We start from the raw sequence: 23,519 nt of genomic DNA, 5'->3' as shown, positions 1-23,519 counted from the left end.
ATCACAGTTTCAACACTTTGCCAAGAAATTGTTGTTGTCGTTCAATAGCCTTTACCACAGCTGCACCCTCGCCGAGCAAAGGGGTTCGGCGATTGTATAGGCGCAGCTATTGAATGGGAACAATACTAAATTGCTCTGCTAGCGGTAGTTTGAGGGCGAGAGTAGTTGGGTTGAAAATGACTTGTCTACCACATGGACAAAATACCTCGATTGTGAATATATCTTCCTCATTACCCGTCAAACTGCTATTCTAAGCAACTGCAGTAAGACAAAGACCGACATCAGATTATAACAACGACAACTCACGGTGCTGTCCACTAAAGGGGAGTCATTGGTATATTTGTTCTTTCGTTTGAGCGGTCATCGGCCCTACTCGCTCATCCGCTCTTAAAAAAAAAAAAACGAGAACTGGATTCGCTTCGGTTGCACATTCACGACACCACGCGAAGAAAGACTTTTCGTTCTTGGAAACTTAAGGTTTTCGTGTAATTCTGCACATGTGAAATTTGTGGTATCGCCTATACGTTTAGAAAGCTATTATGCAAGTACTTCTACATTTGTCGTTCGTCCAAGCTATTTAAAATTTGCGTGAGCACACCAGTTAAGAAATATGAGTACTTTGAACTTCTTAAAAATGCCAATTAAAGCTTTCTTTTTCTCTCTCTCGCTTTCTCTGTGCATAAAAGAAAAGACGGACTCGCAAGTACCTCTGCATCTTATACAATCAGGAAGGGCCACGTCTCCTTACAAATGAACGTCCAAGCAAAAAAATATACACATAGAAAATGAATTCACTTACACGAAGTTACCAGCCCACGTTAGCCATTCCATTTGATTTGATATCAGCCAATGTTTCTGCGAATAAATTTCCACTGAAACTACCCGTAAACACAGAAAATAGCTTAGAGGTAGCGTAAAATAAATAGCTTGGAAAGTAATATACACACGTAGTTTAAAGAATATTTGTATTTATGCCTTGAAAACGAAACCGAAATTAAAATAACTTCCCCCGACGGGTGTCGCCACTGTCGCCGCTACGTCATTTCCTGCGTCTCGCGGCGGGCCGCCGGCTGCGTGTGTTATGGTGTGTTCTCCGTGACATTCTTGAAGTTGTGAGTAATTAGATTGTTTTTTGCTGCGTTTAGGTTGTACCACCTCGTTGTTTTCGTATACTTTGCGCTCATCGACGCGAAGTGAGCGTCCGGAGTGAAGGCGACGCGATTATGCGTGAGAAAGGCAGCAGCGGCCTACGACATCGGTGTTTCTTTGTGACAGTGTGTTTACTATGCCTACGACGGCCGTCATTCGTGGCCAAGGAGAAAACATCTTCTATTCGGCCTGAACAGTGATGAAGTGGACGTTTTGTTTTTCGACGGAATGCATCGTCAACATCGTCCATCCACTACGTAAACGAAACGGCGTGCCCTGAGTACACATCGTGTCAGCGCTCCGCCTTCAAACCGAGGGCCTTTTGCAAGGTGCATGGACTGCTCATATAAAAGGTACGTACGTAGTCACGTTCAGCATCGCGTTTTTATGGTGCGTTATTGTGGTAGTAATTTTCGCGTAATTTCTTTAAAGGACAGCACAGGGTGTGTTGGATGCGAGTGTAGTATCTGTACTCCAGGCGTAGCCTGCGGGCACCGAATGTGAAAAAGAAAAAAAATTTGAATGTTTCATTGTTCACGTGTCCTCAACTAGAGTGGTAGAGAATTAAGTACTTCTACGCGTCAGTATTCGGCACAGGCAGGTAAATAATACTATGGTTTGACTAATTGGCTCATTGTGTTACAAAAGATGGGCGCAGACTTATGCCGGTGTCACAGGGCCACTTTCGATCACGATCGAGCCCGTTCTGGATGGAACTTTTCGACCGCGATTGGCTCCCGTCCGCAGATTGTGCAACGAAGCCAAACGCGCCCAGAAATTCGATTCCAGTCAGTATCGATCGCGGCGAAAAGTGTGCAATGTGACAACCGTATTAAATGTCGCTGATGTATTTGCACTCAATTGTATTTTTTTGTTTTGTCGGAGGTCACGTGATAGGTAATGGCGCAGGTAGCTTGCAATACTTGTGCTTTCATGACTAGAACTAATGCAAAACAAAAGAACCGCGACCATCCCGGCTATGTACTTATCCTTTGTTTTAAGTTGTGCTCGTTTGTTCTAGAAGCTCTGGTGCTGTTGCGGATGAACGCGTGGTTGCGCTATGTGTTTATAAATTGATCTTTTTGTATAAATAAGTACACCGAGCCTAATCAATTTTTTCTAGTCCTTGAACTCGTGTCTTGGTTTCACGCAGGCATGCTTATTACTACTACTATTTATGTTTTCTTGTTGTGTGACTGAACCCTGCCTAAGGCAGGGTTCAGTCACCCCTTCCCAGGCTCAGTGGTCAACAGTATTTCTGAAATGAATTGCACTGAATGTCCTACGGTTATTGTACGTTTCACTACCTTATTTTAATGTCTAGTTATAAAGCGTATGGTTATTGTAACTATTCTTGGCCTTTATATATGTATGTATTAAGCTGCTAAATGCTTAATTGTATTTGCAGTTTTGAGAGGTTCTATTATTGAGTGGTCAATCTCGGGTGGCATTAATGGTGGGTTGTTTTCTTGTGCCCATGCAGTTACAGTCAGCATGAAGCAATTGCATGGGAACCGACTGGCTGTCTTGGGCCTACACATTGCTGAAAAGACAGTGAAGACGTCTGAGCCGACAGGTATACTTTTTTTTATCACAATTGGCCTACATATCTTTTCCACCAGACGATGAAGACCTCTCCCAGTGAGCTCCAACTACCTCTGGCTTGCGCTAGCTGATTCGAAGTGAAGCCTGCAGATTTTCTGACTTTATCATAGTCTACTTCTCTACCGTCCTTGACTACCCTTCTCTTCCCTTGGCATCCATTCTGTAACTTGAATGTGCCACCGGTTATCTGCCCTATGCATTACATGGTTGAAGAAGGTACTTGGGCTAGTTGGTGCTCATTGCAGACTTGAGACATCAATAACTAGCATGACAAAGACAACATCAAGAAGCACATAAGGCAGAACTCTAGACTTCAACTGAAATTTTTGCTACACAGAAACATGGAATGCACAGAATGTCGACAGACAGAAACAACATAGGAGCTATCGGAACAAATTGATGAAGAGGTTAATTTCACTTACGAACATTCTTGGCAAGAGCCAGAGACGGGTGCTTACACACCTGTTCCCCGATTTTTTGATGCAAAGTAGTTCGTATATTTCCCTATGTACATGATTCTGGAGCTGCCTGAGCACATGATTGCTTTGAAACTGCTCGGTGCATGAGCACGTATGGCGATGATTGGCCATGTGGCCACCAGCCACTAAGGTACTGAAAGCTGCCCTATGTTTCCTCAAGCCAAACAGGTCGGTGTTTAAACGACCGCTTGGGGGAACAAAGATAGGGCAGTTGTCAGTGGCTGGTGGCCATCCGGCCAATCATTGCTGTAGGTGCTCATGCACTGAGCAGTTTCAAAGCACTCATCTGCCCAGGCGGCTCTAGAGGCAGGTCGACATGAAAATATTCGAAGCACTTTGCATCAAAAAGCGGATGATAGGTGTGTAAGCACCCCTTCCCTGACTCTCGCCAAAAAAGAGTGTTTATATCTCGAAATGAACCTGTCCATCGATTTGGTCCGATACCTCCTGTGTCAGGCAGGGAAAAGGAAGGATGAATGTTGCTCCCATGCGTCGTAGTCGCATCCACTGAATCCTATGTTTCTGTGTAGCCAAAATTTCAGTTAAAGCCTAGAGTTCTGTCCTGTGTGCTTCTAGCTGTCGTCCATTGTCTTTTTTGCGCTAGTTAATGATGCCTCAAATCTGCACTACATGGCCTGACCAGCTCCCTTTTTTAATCTTTATGTCAGCTAGGATATCAGCTCCTTCGTCTACTTTATGAACCACGCTGCTGTCTTCCTGTTTCTGCTGCCATCAGGATAGGAGTGGACATGAAAAATGAAACTGAATGTCATTTAGACAGAGGAGCAGTGAGACTTCCTGTGCTTTACCTTTTGTTGTTGTACATAATAGTTGAAATTGCATCAACACATCTTTTTCCATCTTGTGATTTTCCCATAGCTGTGGCAAATAAATATATAGGCTTTAAGAAACTAGAAATGCAGTTTGCCTAAGAAAAAGAATACTCTTGCACCTAAAGGTAATGTGTATGATGCTCTGACTCCTTTGATGCGTGTGCCTTGAGAGGTGTTGATGTTGTTCATTTCTTTCTGAGTAAGCTTTACTTGATGGGTTGACTTTGTATAAAGAAATAAGTTCTAAAGAAACCATAATACCTAACAGGCAGAATTGTCGAGGTTGAAAGCCAAGTTTTCTTTCATGACATATTTTTTTCAGGCTGTACTAGTTGATCCATGATGTTCGACAGCGCAGACTTGTACAAAGGACGTCAAAAGTGGCGAGAAATGGAACAAATGCTATCGCCTTATTCTCCATCCTTTGTCGAGTTCACTTGTCTAACGTCATCGACCAATACCAACTAGCCCGTTTCCGTACCTGTACTAGTTGAGCCATTTATACTATGGCACTCTAAACCAAATGTGATAAATTCAAAATTGGCGCCTTTTCTATCTTTGTACAAATAACTGTTTCATAAAATAGCTTAAAGTCTTATCGTTGATATCTTGTTTCGACACCCCCACCATAACCATATAAAATATCTTCATGGATGAAAAAGGTGCCTCTTGTGCAAGTTCCGTGCTAGCCTGACATGGAGAACAAACCTGGCAGAAGGTAGAGCACATGCTTTTTTGTAAACAAAACGCATGATTGCATTTTCTTGGCAGTTATCACACTGTTTGCTGATGTTTATCTGCATGAACATTAATTATCTCCGCTGCTAAAGACACATCACTAGACTGTGAGCAGAAAAAAGTATGATTGTGCAGTACTGTTGAAGTCATGCAACATTATGTTTGAGCAAACTGGCAGGGATGCTAGCTGTTAAAAAGAAAAAGCTGATTTCAAGAAAAATTTTCACTCCTATATGTGGAATGCTCTATGCTTATCAGCTACAAAAGATTTCCAGGATGATCAGGCTAGTTACACTGGCCATTTGCTGATTCAATAAGGTTCACTGAAGCTTGTTTTTAAATTCATACTGTCTTTATATAGGGTGATGATTTTCAATTTTGTGGAATTTTTAACTATAGCCCTGTTGCATATAGCATAATTCTAGTCCTTGAGCAGGAATATTCCTACAGGCAGATATATCTTGCATGAGAAATCGAAACATATTAAACTAATTAACAGAAATTTATTAATTATCTTTCAAGTGAATTACTTTATGGCTCAAATAAATGAAAATAAAGGAGCTTAACTGAGGAACCCGATGGTTATTAATCATATCCTAAGAAGCCAGCAAACACTGACACCAAGGACAAGTTAGGGTAAATTACTTGTGATTAATAAATTAAATAAAGAAATGATAAATTGATGGAAAGTGGATGACAAAACAACTTGCCGCTTGTGGGGAACGAACCCACGTCTTCGCATTATGCGTGCAATGCTTTACCAATTGCGCTAACGTGGACGCCGTTTCCCCATCCACTTTCTTGGGTGTTTATGTTTCCTAGTAGAACCCTGGGAGTGCTTGCCAGTGCCACCACATATATGAGGCACATATTGTAATTTACGAATCATAGCCAGTGAGATTACAAGGTGTATCCATAATAATTAGTTATGAAGTTAGTGATTTTTTTTTGTTTAGTTGAACATGTCTTTCGATTTCTCATGCTAGTAATGTCCACCTCTTCAAATAATCTAGCTCAAGGACAAGAATTATGCCATCTGCCACAGGACATTTTGTAAATATCCGTAAAACTTAAACATGATCACCCTGTACAATGCTACTACAGTGCTAAACAGCCAGCAGCCTAATCATCACATTTAAGAATGCCGTAACAACACTGACAAGTGCACTAATGGTTTCTGCGCTTCACAGATGAAAGATGTTGGCCATTAGACTGTTTGATCTCAGTGTAACTCACAACCAGATAACCAGCAAGATCAAGTGAAAGCAGATGACAAACTTCATACATGAAAGGCTTTAACTGTGCTTTGATCAAAATAGCTAAAGTTCTGTTAAGTTTGGATTCACTGTGTTGTTCCACTTAAAAGCATCTAAATGATGAGATGCTAAAGTGTTCTTGCTTGGAAGATCTTTAGTGAAAACCTCCGTAATAAAAATACCAGCAGGATTATGTGCTTGCTTAGTGGAGATGGCTAAGATGATGTCAGAAGGTGTAGGTAGGGCTTCTTTGTAGTAGAGATGCCGAATAGTTCTGACAGAGGGGTTGTTACCAGCCACTGTGTAGGTCAGAGATTAGGGAAAAAATAAAGGTCAGCTTAGTGATGCTTAGTATAAAGAGAACAACAGGAACACGAAACAAGTAATGCTCTCAACTAACATTTTTTAATTTTCGTTGAATATGTTACAAATAATTGTGTCGAATATTTTAGAGGAACCATGCTTGATAAGCATTTGCATAGCAACCACCATGACAACCAAGTGATCGAGAGCACACCGGTGAGGAGAATTTAGGAGCCTAAGATCACTAAAGCCGAAGGTAACAAAAGCAGCAATGGCAGTCTAAGCCCTATCTTATTGTGTAGTTTCTTGCATTCTATAGATAGTAGTGCCAACGGCTTGTTTTTATTGTCTTAGTTTCCTAGAAAACTGCCTTTCACATACTCTTTTCTGCTGTGTTGAGGAAGTTAGGAGATAGTTCTGGTCAATAATGACCACAGATGGTCTTTGAAGTGCTAATTTATCCATTGCTTATTATGGAAGCTAATCCTTGCCAGATTGGTCTACATGGTAACCTTTTATGAAACCCTGAACAATACTGGATAGAATACTGAATGCTGGAATACTGGAAAATGCTTTGCATAACAAGGATTTCCACAGTGCATGAGATTTACACAATATTTTTAAATGTATTGGCTTAGAACATGGCAGTGTTGTGTTGCTATACCTTTGTGTAATGGTGAAGTGCTCACTTGGTCGCTGTGTGCGTACCTTTTATGCATGAATCCTTTGTAGGTACATGGGCTACCCTATGAAAATTTTCAGTTGAAAGTAGCATGTTATTCTGGGGGGGGGTCTGTTGCATGAAACTGATTACACTAAATTTTATTGCAGTGTAGATGCTTAAAGGGCCCCTCGCCAGGCCCCATAGCACATTTTCGTTATAAACTGCAAGTTGTTACGTGTCCTCTAGGGAGCGTTCTGCCACAAAAAATTTTGAAATCGGCTCATTAACAGTCGAGGTAGAAATATTTCAGTGCCGCGAACCCATGATTTCAGGAGGCGAGCTCCACTGCCAAGCGAGACACTCTCTCCACTCGCCTCGATTAGCCTCTGCAAGTGAAACTTCTTCCCTGCGTTCTTCCATACCGGACCTTGAGGATCACGTGATGCATATATCACAAGCCCCGCCTTCATATTCTTCCTCACTTTTTCGTGGCATGGCGCACTTCTGCTGACTGCGTCCCGCATGAGCTGTTGTGATTGTCTTGTTTCGCACAGCGCACCATTTTGCACGCTGTACACGAGTATACCTGACTAGGGATATAAGTCAGTGCTACACGAATACTGATGCAGACACAAGCGGATCACAGTGCATGATCCCGCACAAGAAAACGGTATAAAATTATGTAGTTTTGGTGTCTGTGCACGGGACTGCACGACTTAGGAACAAGCAGATGAAACGAAAGTAAATCTCTCTTGCTGCGGTGCAAAGTAAAACAAAAACATGCAGATATTGTTTGTTTTATTATTTCTGTAAGCTTTACTTCGTCTATTCAAGCAACATACTACACAAACAACAGATGTTGCCTTGAATATTTCTCGAAGTCACGTGTCACCGCAAGTGACATTGCAGTGCAAACACGTGTAGGTAGGTGCGCTAGCATGTGTGTCATCCTCCGGCTTGAAGTGCGGTGGCCGCGAGGGAAGGAAAAACGGCGTTCGGTTTGAAATTTCAGGTCTTTCTCCGGCACGTAGCAATGTAATACTTTGCAGACACAATCGTTATCACGCAGTGTATGCTCTGCGCTTGTCAGCTCAAAATGGCCAAACCTGGTGAGGGGCTCTTTAAGGAAATGTGACTATCTTGTTCAACCTTATTGTCAATATGATCGTATGTCTGTTTCAGGAAAATGTCAGAACTTCCTGTTGGGTGCAGAAAACTGCAGTCTACAAGTCGGGCTGTTTGTGAGTGGCAGTATGGCATATTTCATTCATATTTGTCATGTGCTCACAAAGACGGCAGTGTATAGAAGACACCACATAGCACTTCAAATAACATCTTTTTTTTCAGGAGCCAATTGTATCGCATGCCTTCATATATCACATGGCAGCAATGTTTATACAAACATAATTTATTTTGCCTGATTCCAGAGCACAATATAGCACATGTACGAAGGGGCTTTTTTTTTTCAAAGTGCAGTCCAGTTATTACTAATGCATTGTTCCTTTAATCCCACTTTGAAGTCAGCCACTTTGATAATGCCTTTTCTGTTGTTTTTTTTTTGTTTTTTAACTAGACTTCAGTTCTGAGTTTGCAGCTGCATTCCTTGCAATCTGGCAAAGCACCCATCACCAGATAGTTGCTATATTTTTTCTTCGTTAGGACATTAGGGCAGCATGTGCTGTCATCCTATTTCGTCTTTGTCTCTTGTTCTATGTGGATTTTCCAGAATAAATACTAGCACACAGTAACCTCCGCATTTATCTTAACTAGAAAGTTTACAGCTTAGGATTTCTTGTGACTCAAGTTTTTAGCGAGACATTTCTTGGTCCCGCACCCTTCAGTATATTTGATTTCTTTGCTTGCATTGTTTGCCTGGGAAATCTGAAGAACAGCATCGTTTGTGCTTCTTGTTGTTAAAGGAGCAAGCTTCTTTGAAAATGCTGATTTCTACTATTAACAATGTATATTCCTGAGGAGCCAGGCAAAACAACAATGCCATGTGTTATATTAACCGATGCATGCAAGGTCATTGTTTTGGCCCGTAAACCCCAGAATCTGTTTTTGCCTTGTGGCCACCACCTCCTGTGAAATAATGGTTGGCATTTAAACTATTGCTTTTGGGAACAAGGCATTAATGTCAAAGTACCTCTTGATGGTTACCCTGCAATGCATAGCGAAGTACATGGCTGCACCTTATTTTCAATATAACTTGCTCGTACGGAAAAGTTGCAGTGAGATGATGTGGCTTCTCATTGTAAACTTGTTGCATAAGAAAGGATTGATATATTTGTAAGCAATTTATTGTGCTCAACACGAGCATCTTTATTTGTGCACATTATAAATTGTAGTTTTGGGTCAGATGTCACACACAAAAGCAAACTGCCCAGCGTTATTGCTGTAATATGAGGGTGGTTAAGAAAGTAATGCCTCCAAACCCACTACTTTACCAGTAGTACTGCAAAAATTTTGGCTCATTTTTATTAATGCACTGATGTTTAAGCTATAGAATGTCACTTGCGCCGTCTTCCTATCTCTTCGTATTCCAAAGTAATAGAGCAATGCATGGCATCCAGTGGTGATGTCTGGATGAAACAGCGGGCTGTAATTGAATTTCTCACTGCGGAAGGTTCTGCCCCCTTCAACATTCATTGCCGTCTGAAAGCAGTTTACGGGGATGCCTGTGTTGAAGTCAGCGCTGTGCGGAGGTGGACAAGGACTAAGAAACATCAAAATCCAGCTGCATCAAACGTCCAGGATCAGCACTGAACTGGATGGCCCACAACGGCTTCTGATGAGGATCATCAACATCAGGCAGACGAGTTAAATCGGGTCAATCGCAGGATCAAGCATCACCAGATTGCAACAACACTCGCCATTTCTATTGGTTCAGTGAACCACATAATTAAGAACCTCCTGGGTTACAAGAAGATTTGAACTTGTTGGCTATGCTTCGACTTTTTCATGTCAGTCGTCAGTTGCCGTGACACCCAACAAGCGCAAGTCTTGTAACGCAGGTCTTTAATGATGTGGTTCACTGAGCCAATGGAAATGGCGAGTGTTGTTGTAATCTGGCGTTGCTTGATCCTGCGATTGCTCCAAGTCAACTCATCTGCCTGATGTTCATGACTCATCAGAAGCCATTTTGGGCCGTCTATTTCGGTGCTGATCCTGGAGATTTGATGCGGCAGGATTTTGGTCTTTCACAGCCCTTGCCCACCTCCGCACAGTGCTGACGTCAACACAGGCATGCCCGTAAACTGCAGTCAGATGGCCATGAATGTTGATATGCGCACAACCTTCCGCAGTCAGAAATTCAATTACAGCCTGCTGTTTCAACTGGACGTCACCACTGGATGCGATTAATTGCTTGATAACTCTGGAACGAGAAGAGATAGGAAGGTTAGGCAAGTGACATTCGATAGCTTAAACATAAGTGCCTCAATGATAAAGAGTTCAAAATGTTTGCTGTAATATTGGCAAAGTAGTGGGCTTGGAGGCAATAATTTCTGACTTGCCCTCATTTAATTGTGTAGCCTGTCTCTTCTACATTCATGATGTAGCAGGTTAAATGCCTTATCCTTTCGAAATAACAATTTCTTGGAAGTAAGCACTATCTGTGCTTGTTTTCTTTATCCTGGTCTTTGTGTGATCTTGAAATATTAAAGTGAATGATGCAGGGAAGCGCTGCTTGTCATGTTTCGTGTACTTTTCTTGACATTAAATTGCAACAAATCATTTTGCAGGTAGAAAAGAAGCAGATGGCTACACCGATCAATGAAGAAATGGCTTCATCTATGATGGCTCGCCTTAGGGCATTGGAATGGAGCTACACAAAGGCATCATCATCCTTGCCTGTGCCCTGGAACTTTGGTTTGAATGAGACTTCAATGTAGAATGGCCACAAGACTTGTCACCACATACAAGGCATAGTGCAAGCTCTAAATATTGTACAGGAGGCTAGAATAAATGACTCTCCATGCAGTCACTCTGTATCTGTTTTAAATGGGACCATTTCACGCAGAACACTCACACGTGATTATGTGTTTTCTCTCAAAGTTGCTATGCCGTGCGTTTGGAAACATTACCTATTGTATGCACACCATACATAACATTTCTGTGTGCTAGCCTGACTATAGACTTACGAAACATACAATGAAGTGCATATGTACCCGATTCAACATGCCGTACGTCAACACCCTTATAGCAAGGGCTATTATATTGCTCATTACACCCGATAGGTGAAGGGGTAATATATTCCTGATCACACCCTTACACCCCATGGGTCGAAGGGTAATATGTTGTTCAAAACACCCTCAAGGGATAGGGTGTTATTGGAATATAGAATAACCATCATAAGGGTGTAATGCCCTATAAAAGCCAGCCTTTTCAAGGGTGCTAGGGGGTTAGTTATAGACACTGAAAAAAACCCTTAGGGGTGTAAATTATTTTACAGTGTAAACGCGAAGTGAGCATATATCCATTCCGAGTTATGGACCTTTCGTGGACCGCGGTCCGGCCCTATCTTCTGGAAGCTCCTCGGCACGGCGCGGTTGTCACTTGTTGAAGCTAAATCGTTCAAGTGTCGAAGTTGGAGCAACGAAGTATGATTCGTTTTCTATGGATCAAGGGACGAACACCCATCGAAATCCACAGTGAAATGCAGTCCACTTATGGGAAAGGCGCCTCGCTTTGACAGGTGTGAGGTGGTGGTGCTGCGAGTTCGCAAAAGGCCGTGAAGGCTTGCATGGCAATCAGCGTACGGGGAGGCCGCGTGCGTCGCTGGCAGACGACAACATGGGCATCGAAAATTCAGTGCTGCGATGGGAAAAATGTCTGAACCAGTGTGGGGACTATATGTGCAAAAATACTGTATGAGGCACGTAGAATAGTACGTATGTTTTAATTGCCTGTATGTACTATACTCTACCTTAAAGCCCTCGTATATAGGTGCCAGTTTCTGCCACTGTTGGAGTTATTGTCGTCTGCTGCTGTTGCACAGACTAATAAATCACTCAAAATTCCACGCACTTTCTGGCTCTAAAACGCAACATCAATAATTTTCCTGGCAGCAAGCTAATTAGGCTAGGAAACAACAATTTTGGCCCCTCTCGCTGCTTCTGGCAAAATCCAGCGCCACGTACACGTCAATGTCAGGAAGCGCTCAACTAACGCTGCATGGGGACCTTCGGGATACGAATTCACAACGCGTTCAGCGTATATTTCGTAAGTTTCCTACGCATACAGTGTACGGCTGAGCATGCAATACATCGCTTGGAGTTTGGAGAAACATTTCGGAATAGTTTAGTCTAATAACTCTTCTGCTAGCCATTTTCGGTTTCATTTGCCAGGAGGTGCATGTTTCTCGACTTTCTGACGTATAGAAGTAACGGCCACGGGCGCAGAACGTTACAGCATTTTCGCAATCGCCCTCGCACGCGCGGTCGTCTGCTATATGGTGCTATATGTTCCGCTGTTCCGGAACATGTTGCGTTGCGTGTCCTTTTCGGCTCACACTCAGTGAACCGTACAATAAAACTAAATATGCTTGGCTGAGTCAAACGTTGGTTGAAACCCGTCGTGTCGCGGCTCATACCACGAAGAATGCGCGTTTGCAGCGAAAAAAAAAAAAAAACGTCGAAGAGAGATCGATTCGAAAACGCCTCGCTATTAACCCGTATACCCATGAGACTCTTCCGGCCGATCGCATAAACGGCAATTCCCATTGTGCATGAATGGCGGAGGTTATACCACGTATTCTATAGGAAGAAAGCAGATGGTAGCGTCGCCCCACGGCATGCGCTTCGTGATCGTCCAGGGCAATTCTTGAGAAGCGCAGCGTCTCTTCCAGTCCACTGCAGGAGGCGCTGTCTTCAACTCGGTGAAGTGGAGGAAGAGCTTCGAGTGGAGGATCGATTGAGAATACGGGGGTATTTGTATCGCGGCAACTCTCCGCAAAAGAACACGCGGTGCATCGCAACTGGAGATCACGGGGCAGTCATTCAAGCGTTTCTGTGCTTCGACAACGACCGCGGCTTTGAGTCGACGACAGCGCGCATGTATGTACTCACGCAACCGCAAGGGAACGTTCCCGCCAGCCAGCAGATCGCAATCCGACGCCGTATGCTGTACGTATATACACGCGCCGATATCGTATTCCCCCTCCTCCTCTTCCGTCTTCCTCGGAGCTCGTTGGAACGCGGCGTGGGATTAATCGGGCCGATTTATCTCCCGCTCGCGACAAGAGCGCAAAGCGCCGGTAAGGCACCTCACCCATTCGTTCGGGGTCCGGTTGCCCAACCCACGCGCCGCATGCTGTCTTCTCGGCCTGCGATGGTTCTTTCCATCTCGGCGCCCTTTCTTGTCTTTACGTTATTTATTCGTTTTTTCTCATTTCAGGACGCAGTGGGAAGCGTGCTCGTTGCTTGTCATTACTGCAGGCTGTTTCGAGTGCGTGCCATGTGTAAGCGTTCATGAACGGGTTCCTCTTTAAGGTGACTCATTGCGAATGAACAGAAACGACGGTTCTTGTCGCCTTTTCAGGGAAAGCATGACTTCACGCCGACGACCATCATGGCTATACGAAGCACATGACCTTTACTTCGAGAACAAAGGGTGGCTGTGTGGGTGAATAGATTATCGCCACTTTCACAGACATATGCTTATGCTAACTGACGCATGTGATTAAAGAGAGAATGCAGTATTATAATACTACAGTATTATTATAATACGTCAGGCGGTAACTACAGTTACAGCCTGATGTTGTTTATCATTTGTTCTGTTCCTGCATTGTATAGGTGCATATAGGTATGCTGAATATTTCTTCTTTAACGAATTTTGTGTGATTGCAGTCCATAATCATCACGCAGACCATCTCGGAAGGCTGCGTAGCATTTGTACCATGACAATAGCCTAAAGTTGTGGAATATTCTTGACCCATGGAGAAACGCTGGTTGCGTAACGCGTGCTACGAAAGCGCTGGGACATTCTTACAAACTATAGGCCTCAATCAGGCCTATAGCCTGATTGACGTTGCAGGAGTCATAAAGACTCCTGCAACCGCTCAAGGGTTGGTGTTCAAAGGAGAATGAAAAAACAATTTCCCATGAAACCACCAAACACAAGGGTGCGAAAAAAGAAAAAAGAAAACTCCGTTCGAATGCAGGATATTGTCCTCCCTTAAGGGCTTGAGTTATGCAACGAGGCCAAAACTCCCTAAAAGGGTCAAACCTGTTTACAATGTATGATCACTTAGATTGCAGGCGTCTAATAAGTGTATGTGCAGTTTGTGTGTTTGTCTGATCACAGCGTACATCCTATCTTTCATCCGATACCCGGAGTAGTAAGCCGAGTCATATGTTAGTCTGCACGCAAGCATATCGCCCGCTTCCATTAAGGACAGCATGCCTCTCTGTCTTCTTTATGAAATATCGCCAGTCTAGTTGGCAGTTCTGCTCGCTGAGTGATTTGCTTTGCAATGGTACCGACAACGTTTTTGGCTTACGTCCTATGAACCGTAATAAAACTAAATGCCATGATACCAGTGCCCAGTAAACAGCAAACACAAAGCGAAAAACGGTACAAGCGCTAAGTTCCGACTCGTCCGGTTTCCCATGCATCCTTGTGCAAAACTAAATGCTTGGTATAGTGTCAAGACAGTTTAATCGACGCAAAAGATCAATTAAGGTTGTGACAGGGAAAGTTACACTCGCAAGTCACAATGTACTGTCACGAATTTCAGTGGACCATGTAATCTTGTCGTGACGTGGATGAGTTACCGCTCTAGCATGTTGCCGCGGGACGCAATACAAAACAACACTGCTGGCTTTGACGGCGTCCTGCAATGAGCTGTCCAATCGGAAACTGTCAGAAACGTTATTATTCACAAGTATGGCCTTTAGCGAAAGAGTTAAAGGTATAGCTGTGTTAAGGTTACGTCGCTATTGATACATTTGTGCTAGCTAATAAGTCAGTCGGAACCACACACAGAAAAGAATGTCTGACGTGCATCTATAGTGATTTCTCTAAAGGCGAGCCGCTGGTGCTTCATTGCACGTCTCTGCATGATATCAGTAAAGTCGCAGTATATATATGTGCGCACCAAATTGGTACTCTATAGAAAATGCTTTTATCGAGGCTGCCACTTTATGCTTCATTTCTTTGGGCTGGAGGTTATGACACATCGTAACGACGAAGTAACCTCGAGTTCGTCAGCATTTCCTCGCTTCAAGTGATGTATATATCCACGTATACATATACATCTTCAGTATACCAAAGCAGCGATCCAGTGATCTAAACAGCTGTAAGTGTGTATAGGTACAGCACTGACAACGGTCGTACGCTACAGCCAGTAAGAATGTCAATTGCAACGATACGCGTGGAACACGTGCTTTCTATGAACGCCGCAGGATTTACACTCATGGAGCACCTGAAAAGGAGTCGTTGCTATGTGCAGCTCCGTACACGTGTACTGGTCCAGTGATCCTTCAGCTGCTATGATGATGTAGTAAATAACGCGTTATTCCACAGAACTGTATTGCCATGCCTTTCAGTTATTTGTATGCTGTTAGCGTGAATACAGGACAATGGTCCTCCATTGCGTAAATCACGTCTTTCCGCTGCGTTACTGGTTGTGCCATCCATGGCGGATGGTGAGTATACCATTACGCATAAAACGATATCTGTCTGGAATGCCGTCGTATAACGTTTCATGGCAGTAAATTCAAATGAAGATCCATTGTTCCGCTATATGGAAAATGAGATAGGCGTTGTAGTTTTCAAAGCTTACGATGTCGCTGATCTCTATAACTCTAAACTTAAGTTACATAACCCTGATCGGGGTAGACAAGGTCAGGTGGTTTAGACGGTGAACTCTGCATACGCAATTCATCTACATACCGGTGGTGCATGATTCGTGTCTATACCTTCGTATTAATGAGCACGCGTGCACTAATTCATTTAAGCCTTGTTTGCCAGTTATTCCACGTGACGAAGTTCGCAATAAAGCAACAACTTTCTGTACAAACACGACATCTTAGGTTATCATGCGTATGAAGACAACTATGCGAATATTGCCCAGCGCGTGCTCAGCCGACATCACGGTCACTCATCGCAATCCATTCAATCCATTCCTGCAGTACCAGCTCGACAAAGTGCGAATTCAGCAAATGTCATCCGTTGACGAAACAGCAATTGGCCTTCTACTCACGTCCTGGAAGTCAGCCATGTCGGCGCCCAAGCTCGCCTGCGGCGCCGGCAACAAGAGAGCAGCGCTCGTCATGGACTTGCCCTAGGGCACGACGACGGCCCGGACCCGTCTCCGGCGGGCAGGAGGACGACACCTGGCCGCCATCTTGCCGCACTCCGCCGCTGACGGTGCCCCTTCCTTCGCAGAGATGTAGCGCCCCTCTCGACGCACGTGCGCAGAAACAAAATCGTCGTCAAACCCCGCGTCAACGCCGCCGGCAGCTGGAGCGCCACACGATCGCACGACCAGCGGAGCGCCCGAAGCGACACTGGCGCCGAAACCGAACACAGCGCCGCCGCGCGTCGACGGCCACCGCTCTCTCCTCCGCCGCTCCGTCGTCGTACGCAGCGGCAGCCGCCGCTCTCGGTCGTCGATCGCTCCTCCTCCTTTCACCCGCTCCAAACCTTGAAGCCACGCCTCTTAATGATCACGAACGACCAATCCCGGTTCGCGCATCCGAATCAAAACTCCGCCCACCGCTGTTAGCAGAGCGGCGGCGACGGCGCGAGAAAGATTACTCCTCCTTTTCGGAGCGCGCCTCGTCTCCCAACGGTTCATGCCTCGCTGATGCTGTTTCTTTTGGCGTCGCGCGCTTCTGACGTGCTTCTCTTTGCGCTCGCGCGCGCGCGTGGAGCGCTGAGGAGGAGAAGAGGAATGAGAGAGCGACGCTCGCGAGCGCTCCTCGCAGCCTCGGAGCGCGCGCGTGCGCCCTTCTGCCACACACGCACGCTCTTTTGACGCCGCAGAGAGGCTCCGACGAACGACGCAGCGTCGTCATCGTGGCGGGGTCGCCGGAGCGGGGCCGATTAAGACGGGGAAAATTGAATAGAGGAAAAGAAGTTGTGTGGCCGGTGGCGCGCACCGGAGGGGGGCAGCAAAGCGACTGTCGGCCAGCGTTCGCCTCGGGGGGGGGGGGGAGGGGGAGGTGAGTTAGAAAGGAGGAGCAGGGCAGCCGCAGAGATGGAGAGAAGAAAAAAAAAGATTATTTTCGGAGCGAGCGTCGGCGGTGGCAGCAACCGAGGCACGGCGAAGACCGCCTTCCTTCTCTCTATGGTGCGTGGGAGCAGTTTGTCAACAATGGTAAGATTTCTGTCCCCCCCCCCCCCATCATCTACAGCCCCCTTCCTCACTTTTCCTCGTTCTTCTTGCGTGGCAGTGGCAGCGGCCCACGGCAACGTGACAGCGGTCGGTCGCCGCGAGGGCTGTGGTTAAGGGCCATTAAAGAGCGCGTCGCTGGCTGAGCATGGAGCGTGGTGTGCGCCCGCTGGGAGGACTAACGCATCGTCGTTCGTCGCTGGGGTCACCCGAAGGGGGCACCGAGAGATGCCTCGCTGACAGTTTTTCTTCATCCTTCGTGCCCTGCGCTGCTTCTCCTCTCCTCGCCGTCGCTGTGAGTCGGTGGCTGCTACGGAGGGCGTGTTAAAGACGCCAAGGCGGAGAGAACGTCGACGTCGCGTTTGTGCTGCGAGGCGCGTGTAAGCGCGGTGATGTGGCGCGCTCTGCGCGCGTGCCGCCTCGACGGGCGTCCCCGAGCGCTGCTGACGACGACGATGGCTTGTCTCGCCCTCGCAACTGCCGCCAGTGGGGTTATGCATTGTGTGTGTGCCTGTGTGCGTGCGTGCGCTCGCATTTTTTTTTTACATGTTTCATACTTCCTTGTTCTGTGCGCGGTTTCGTTCACTCGTAATTGCGCTGCTTGCCGGGTTCCCAAGACGTGTGCGCTCCTCCGATGGCTCTTTGTAACGCGCCGCGGCAGGTCGAAGGATTTGTTTGTGCGCCGAGCGGGCAACGACAAGCGGTCGGTTCTCGTAAAGGAGAACCGCGATATGCGAGAGACGGCGTTCGCCTGTCGGAGCGCGTGCCTCCAAGAATGCGCGCACGTGAGATGTATGCGTGAATGCGCGTGTTTTGGCCCATTTCCACGGCACAGTTTTCCGACGGCTCGTTATTCAGCGCACTGACTTTCTCGACTGCGGTATTTCTTAGCGCGCGTGTCTTCTTGATGCTGCGTATAATAATCGCGGTGCCTGCCGTTTTGCGCCAAAGCTCAAGGTCGTGCGTTCGACTCTCTGCCGTGACATCCACATTTCTGTGGTGCATGGTGTGCTTGAAGATAGTGTTACGGACATGTGAATACGGTCAGATGCTAAATCTAAAAGGTTACGATATACACTCAGCTGCGCGTAACAGTCAAGGCGTAGAGTAGACGCGCCGACACATTGCCGAAGCCCCGCTTTGAAGGCGTCCAAAATGCGCTCCATGAATTGTTGCGCGCCATGAATGTGACGCGTTAGCACAACGTTGACGGGTGGATTGAAAATATCTGAGTTACTTCCGATTCGCTTGGCGCTCATTATTCGTCGCCGATATAATAGCGTTCTATACGCTATTGCTAACTGATTCGGATAAACACGAAACTATATCAAACGTACGTGCACGGGTCAAACTACACGGTCATTCGTCGATTGCAGCAACCTCGAATGTTGAGCAATTGACTACTCAGTTTCTTGTTTCAAAATTTCTTCAAATCAGTCACGTTCATACGCGTATATGAAATGTTCACTGTTTGCTCAGATACCTAAATATATGCGGAACCACACGGCGACACCGATGGCGATAACGACAGCAAAAATTTACTTGACGTGTCCACATAATTGCTATTGTAACAATAAAATCTTATAAAATTAGCTTGCGCACCGCGTGCTTACGATTTGTTATGCACCCCACAGTCAAGTTTCGCAATCCTCGCCAATCTTTTGTGAAAGGGCTGCTATGAGTATACTTTTCCCTCCGTGCTGATAAGCATTTACTGGTACATGCATATACATAAGTCTTTTCGGTCACAAACTTTGAGGACGTATTTCCCAAAACTGGGGTTCATTAAGCACGGGATCACTGCGGCGTAGATGTCAGCTTCATTACTATATATGGGGCTTCATTTGTGTTTCTAAATTCACAATGACATCTAAATTAACAATTAAAAGGTTAGTCCCTAAAAATTGTAATTAGCTAAAATGGCAGTGCATTTTGTCGTACAGTAAATGCCCGTCTCCAACTATAGTCCTGCTAATATGACATAGTTTCTCTCACTGCATGCCATAAAGGGCATCGATATATAATAAGTACGTTCCCGCTAAAAAAAAAAAAAAGATCAATTGGTACAATAGCACAAAGGTGAAAGCAAGGTTACGTTTCTTGTTATAAGAAGGACACCCGCATTCAATATTTACGCGGTGATGACGCTAGAATTGACGCAACTCAAAGCATTTGTCTATAGTCGTTGCACTTAGCCAGCGCTGCAGGCAGAAAAGTAACTAATCGGTGCCGTAATCACCGCAGCAAGCTCGCATAAGGGGAACACCTGATGTGCAAAACAGCATAAGAGACGCGCCGATGATTAGCTCTATATATTTTCATTCCAGCTAGATTGAAAGCCATATAATGCATTCTCTGAAAAAAAAGAAAAGATATTGCGCACTTGGCAGACTCGCGTTCTGGAGGAGGGTGGGAAAGTCACCTTAACATGTGACAGTTCCTTCTTACTTTCGTCTTTTTCCTTTTTTCAGAATTTTGATATACATAAATATACGCACCATTTCTAAATATTGCCTGTGGTCGATAGCGGAATCGTATTGCTTGGGGTATATTACTCAAGGCGGCGGGCATTATTCGCATGTGAAGTGACAGCTGACATTTAATGAACAAACAATTCTTCATAATTAACTGTTGAATAAATCACTTTACGAAGCGTGATTGGGGAATTGGAGCCGGTTCGTTCTGAAACCAAGTCAACTTGGAACGCATAGATTGAAACAATGCAGCGCAGGTTTTGCAATAAGCGCCGTCAAGGTTGCAGCAAAATATGTACAGTCGACCAAAAAAAGTTTACGGACCACGGGGTCTAAGAAAATGCTAAATATACGAGTAGCCTTTAAAAGTAGCCAGTAAAACCGTACATCACAATGTCGTTTACATATACCAGTAAAGGCTGTAAATGGGAATACCAGGCTGCGTTTGAGGCTGCGGAGATATTCAAATTTTCGTCAGATCTCTTGGTCCGCAAACTATTTTGGTCGACTGTACACTGTTCTACTTTTCAAACAAAACGCTTTCGTGAGCAGCGCAGCACAAATTTAGGTAAAGCGCATGCGCACTTCGTCGCGCAACTTGGAAACACGCATCTCAAGAGTGGAGAACGATTTCCACGTGCACGCATGCCTTGCGAAGTGGTCGGCACAAATTCGCTAATTGCGCTGGGTGCTCTAAAATTATTAGCCTCACACGTAATTAATTTTCGTTTCTTCGGTTTCAAGTTTCCCGTGAGAGCACCGATGTCCACCTCTTCGAGTAATACGCCTCAAGCAGTGAAACTGTGAAACAGGCGCCATAACAAAAAGAAAAGAATACATGCGTATGTGACCACATCTATACATTTTGCGCAATAGTTACGTCCGGACCTTCCTCTCCTGGACCATCATCTTCCGAAGGAATCTTGTATTCGCATATGTTTGCCAACCGAAAATCCGGGCCACGAATGTTCTCTTATGTAAATTTCGTTCGCGATTGACCACCAATGACAATGCTGCTTCCGCAGCCTCTGTATATGCATGTTGGCTCTTCACGTCCCAAACTTCCGTCTTTGGCGGTTGTCTCGCTACTTACCAGCGAAAACATGATTTACCTTTTTTTTTTTTTTGACCCAACATGACAACTTCTACATACGCACCAACTCCCTAAACCCTTTCTTATATATGCAAGTACTGTTTGAATAAAGGTGTCGAAAATTATCGACGTGGTGCTTGTCTCCTGCTTATGTGGCTCATGAGTCTGCAGTAACGTACGCTGTACACTGCAGCGCTGTATATAAATGCAATACAGCGAGCTTCCATGGATATCACAGCACCTATATGCATTGTGTAGCATTTTTTTTCTTATTTGAGTGAGTGAGTGAGTGAGTGAGTGAGTGAGTGAGTGAGTGAGTGAGTGAGTGAGTGAGTGAGTGAGTGAGTGAGTGCATGCAGCCTACCTGAAGCCCCTTTTCCTTTGTAGGCCCGTTTTCGCATTTGCAAACACATCGAAACATGACACTCGCAGAAAATTATGATCTGTATACGGCGAAGGAAACCTGATGACAACCACCATGGCGGCGCCAGTGGTGTAGGTGGGGGCGGGAAGATGTGGGAGGGAGGCAAGGAGGAACAGAAGAAAAGACCGATAGATCCTGTTCCTATAGGCGCGGCTCCCGAAAACGGCGCGAGAAGGCGCTGCAAAAGCGCCTGCGTCAATGATCGTAAGCTCCTGGCGAGTAAAATGAAAGCGCAGCTCGGAAACAAAAAAAAAAAGAAAGCATTCGAAGAAAGGGATTGAAATACTGCGGCCGGGACGTTCTCGCGGGATGAGAGAAAGAGAGAAAGTGAGGAAGCCAAATGGAAGCAGACAGCACTATGAAGTGAAGGCCGCGTATAGGGGGCGCTCCGAGCGGCAAGCAGCGGACTAATCGATGCGCCGTGAGCGCGTAGCGTTCGCTTCCATCATCTGGCCTTTGCACCGTGCGCGCCGGAGAAGAAAAAAAAAAGAAAAAAAGGAGAGCTAGGCCTTAAACGGACGCGCGCGCGCGCACAGCGCCCCCGCAGAGCACGCGGCGGTTCGTAAGCGCGGATGTGTTTGCCGTCGATTTTTATCTCGGCTGGCGCTGACGGCGGCGGCTTTTGAGCGGCGCCGTTTGGAGCGCACTACCTGTGTTTCACGAGGCGCGGCCGCGATGCCAGTTCTTTTTTTTTTTTTTGTCGTCTTGAAAAGATTATTGCCCTTCTCCTCCCGAAAGCAGCAACGGACGGCGCGTTCTTATTCCTTTCTGTCCTTTTTTATATAAGCGCGAGCTCTGAACGTGAGAACTATACGTCCCGAGATTCGCTGCATATACTTACTGTGGTTATACTTACTGTGGTTACGCTCCGACACTGTGCAGATTTCTGTATGTGGAGTCGCAATTAGACGTCGTCGGGACAGTCATTTGTGTTGTATACTCTATACCCACGCGTCGTCTGTTTTACCTAATTTGCACGAATTTGCTTTAACCCCTGCCAGACATCACCGTAGTGAAAAGGGCACGCTCCACTACAAAAGCTGGCAGAGAGACAGCAGGCTATCAGAGGAGGAGAAGGAGGAGGAGGAGGAGGAAGAGGTTGGCAGGTGAACCCACCTATAAATTCAACACTTTAAAACACTATACGACCTAAAACGAAATTGCGCCTTGAATTGTTCAGTGTATGCAAGAGAATCATCGAAATAGAAGCCCGCATGCATAAAAAGGGCTAATGAGTAAAAGGAACGCTAATAGAGCCGGATATATTATTTGGTTTACTTACATGACCGGCAGCACTGAAAAGGCTGGTGGCTCTAATAAAGGAGTCAACTAGAGCGAAAATTTTTGTCGGGACTTACTAAGTCGTTAAGGTGGCTGGGCAGGCAATATCCTTCAAAAAGGCATTTGTATAGTTGTAATGCAAAGTATACTCCTTTTCTCAACAAATATACCTTTAAAATTTTGTACTGAAACGTGCCCATGTGCTTCAAACTTTGCGCCAAAGGTACTTCCCATGCGTAAAAATCGGCTTGGCTTCATGGCGATTTGACACTACTTCAATAAAGCTGCACAAATATGCAAAATGGATGTTTCTTTATTCTTATCTTTTTGTTTTTGCTTTTACAGCTTATGATCTGGTTTTATATCTGATTGTAGATTTTCGGTAATTTGAATATTAATCGAAAATTACTGTTGGCGGCAGCCGGCTTGTTTGTATCATAGCCTCTATGTTTGTATATATCAAGCGATTTTGGTCATCGTAATTCAAGTTCTCTCAAATTACCAGGGCAAAAAGAGTTGTACTTACATGCTACGCTCGGAAGACAGGGATGCCACGTTTCTCATCATACAGGAAGAAAAACCGCAGATTCTGTGAGAACCGCTATGCCACCCTGAGTCAACAAAGTCGTCAAGCCGCACTCACGAGGACGAACCCCATGATGATCGCTGGCGTCTCGCTCAATTACTCAAACGCACGCCAAAAAGAAAAGCTAGATAAATTTCCAGGAAGGATTCCCCAAATGAATTATGGGTAAGTAATGTTCGAAATGGGGGATGCCCCTGGCGAATTTTAGAAATGATGGTTCATAACCGAACACTTAAACGCGATTTCTGTAAATCGCTGTTCTTGCTCACAACAGGAACATTATCACCGCAACTAT

The 23,519-nt window shown here is 45.3% G+C and overlaps 1 protein-coding gene across 1 annotated transcript in view; it reads right to left on the bottom strand.

The window, feature by feature from the left end:
* The window catches only part of LOC142560506 (uncharacterized), a 78,809-nt gene extending 61,653 nt beyond the window's left edge, over positions 1 to 17,156 (bottom strand). The window contains exon 1 of the mRNA XM_075672665.1: positions 16,233 to 17,156. Coding sequence (XP_075528780.1) covers positions 16,233 to 16,304 — 72 coding nt within the window. The 5' untranslated portion in view covers positions 16,305 to 17,156. The remainder of the gene's footprint in view (positions 1 to 16,232) is intronic.
* Between the last annotated feature and the right edge of the window lie 6,363 nt (positions 17,157 to 23,519).

Source organism: Dermacentor variabilis, chromosome 10, assembly GCF_050947875.1.
Source record: "Dermacentor variabilis isolate Ectoservices chromosome 10, ASM5094787v1, whole genome shotgun sequence".
In the NCBI taxonomy this organism is placed as follows: domain Eukaryota; kingdom Metazoa; phylum Arthropoda; class Arachnida; order Ixodida; family Ixodidae; genus Dermacentor; species Dermacentor variabilis.
Note: the sequence above shows the minus strand (reverse complement) of the source record. Positions and strands in the feature narration are given on the sequence as shown.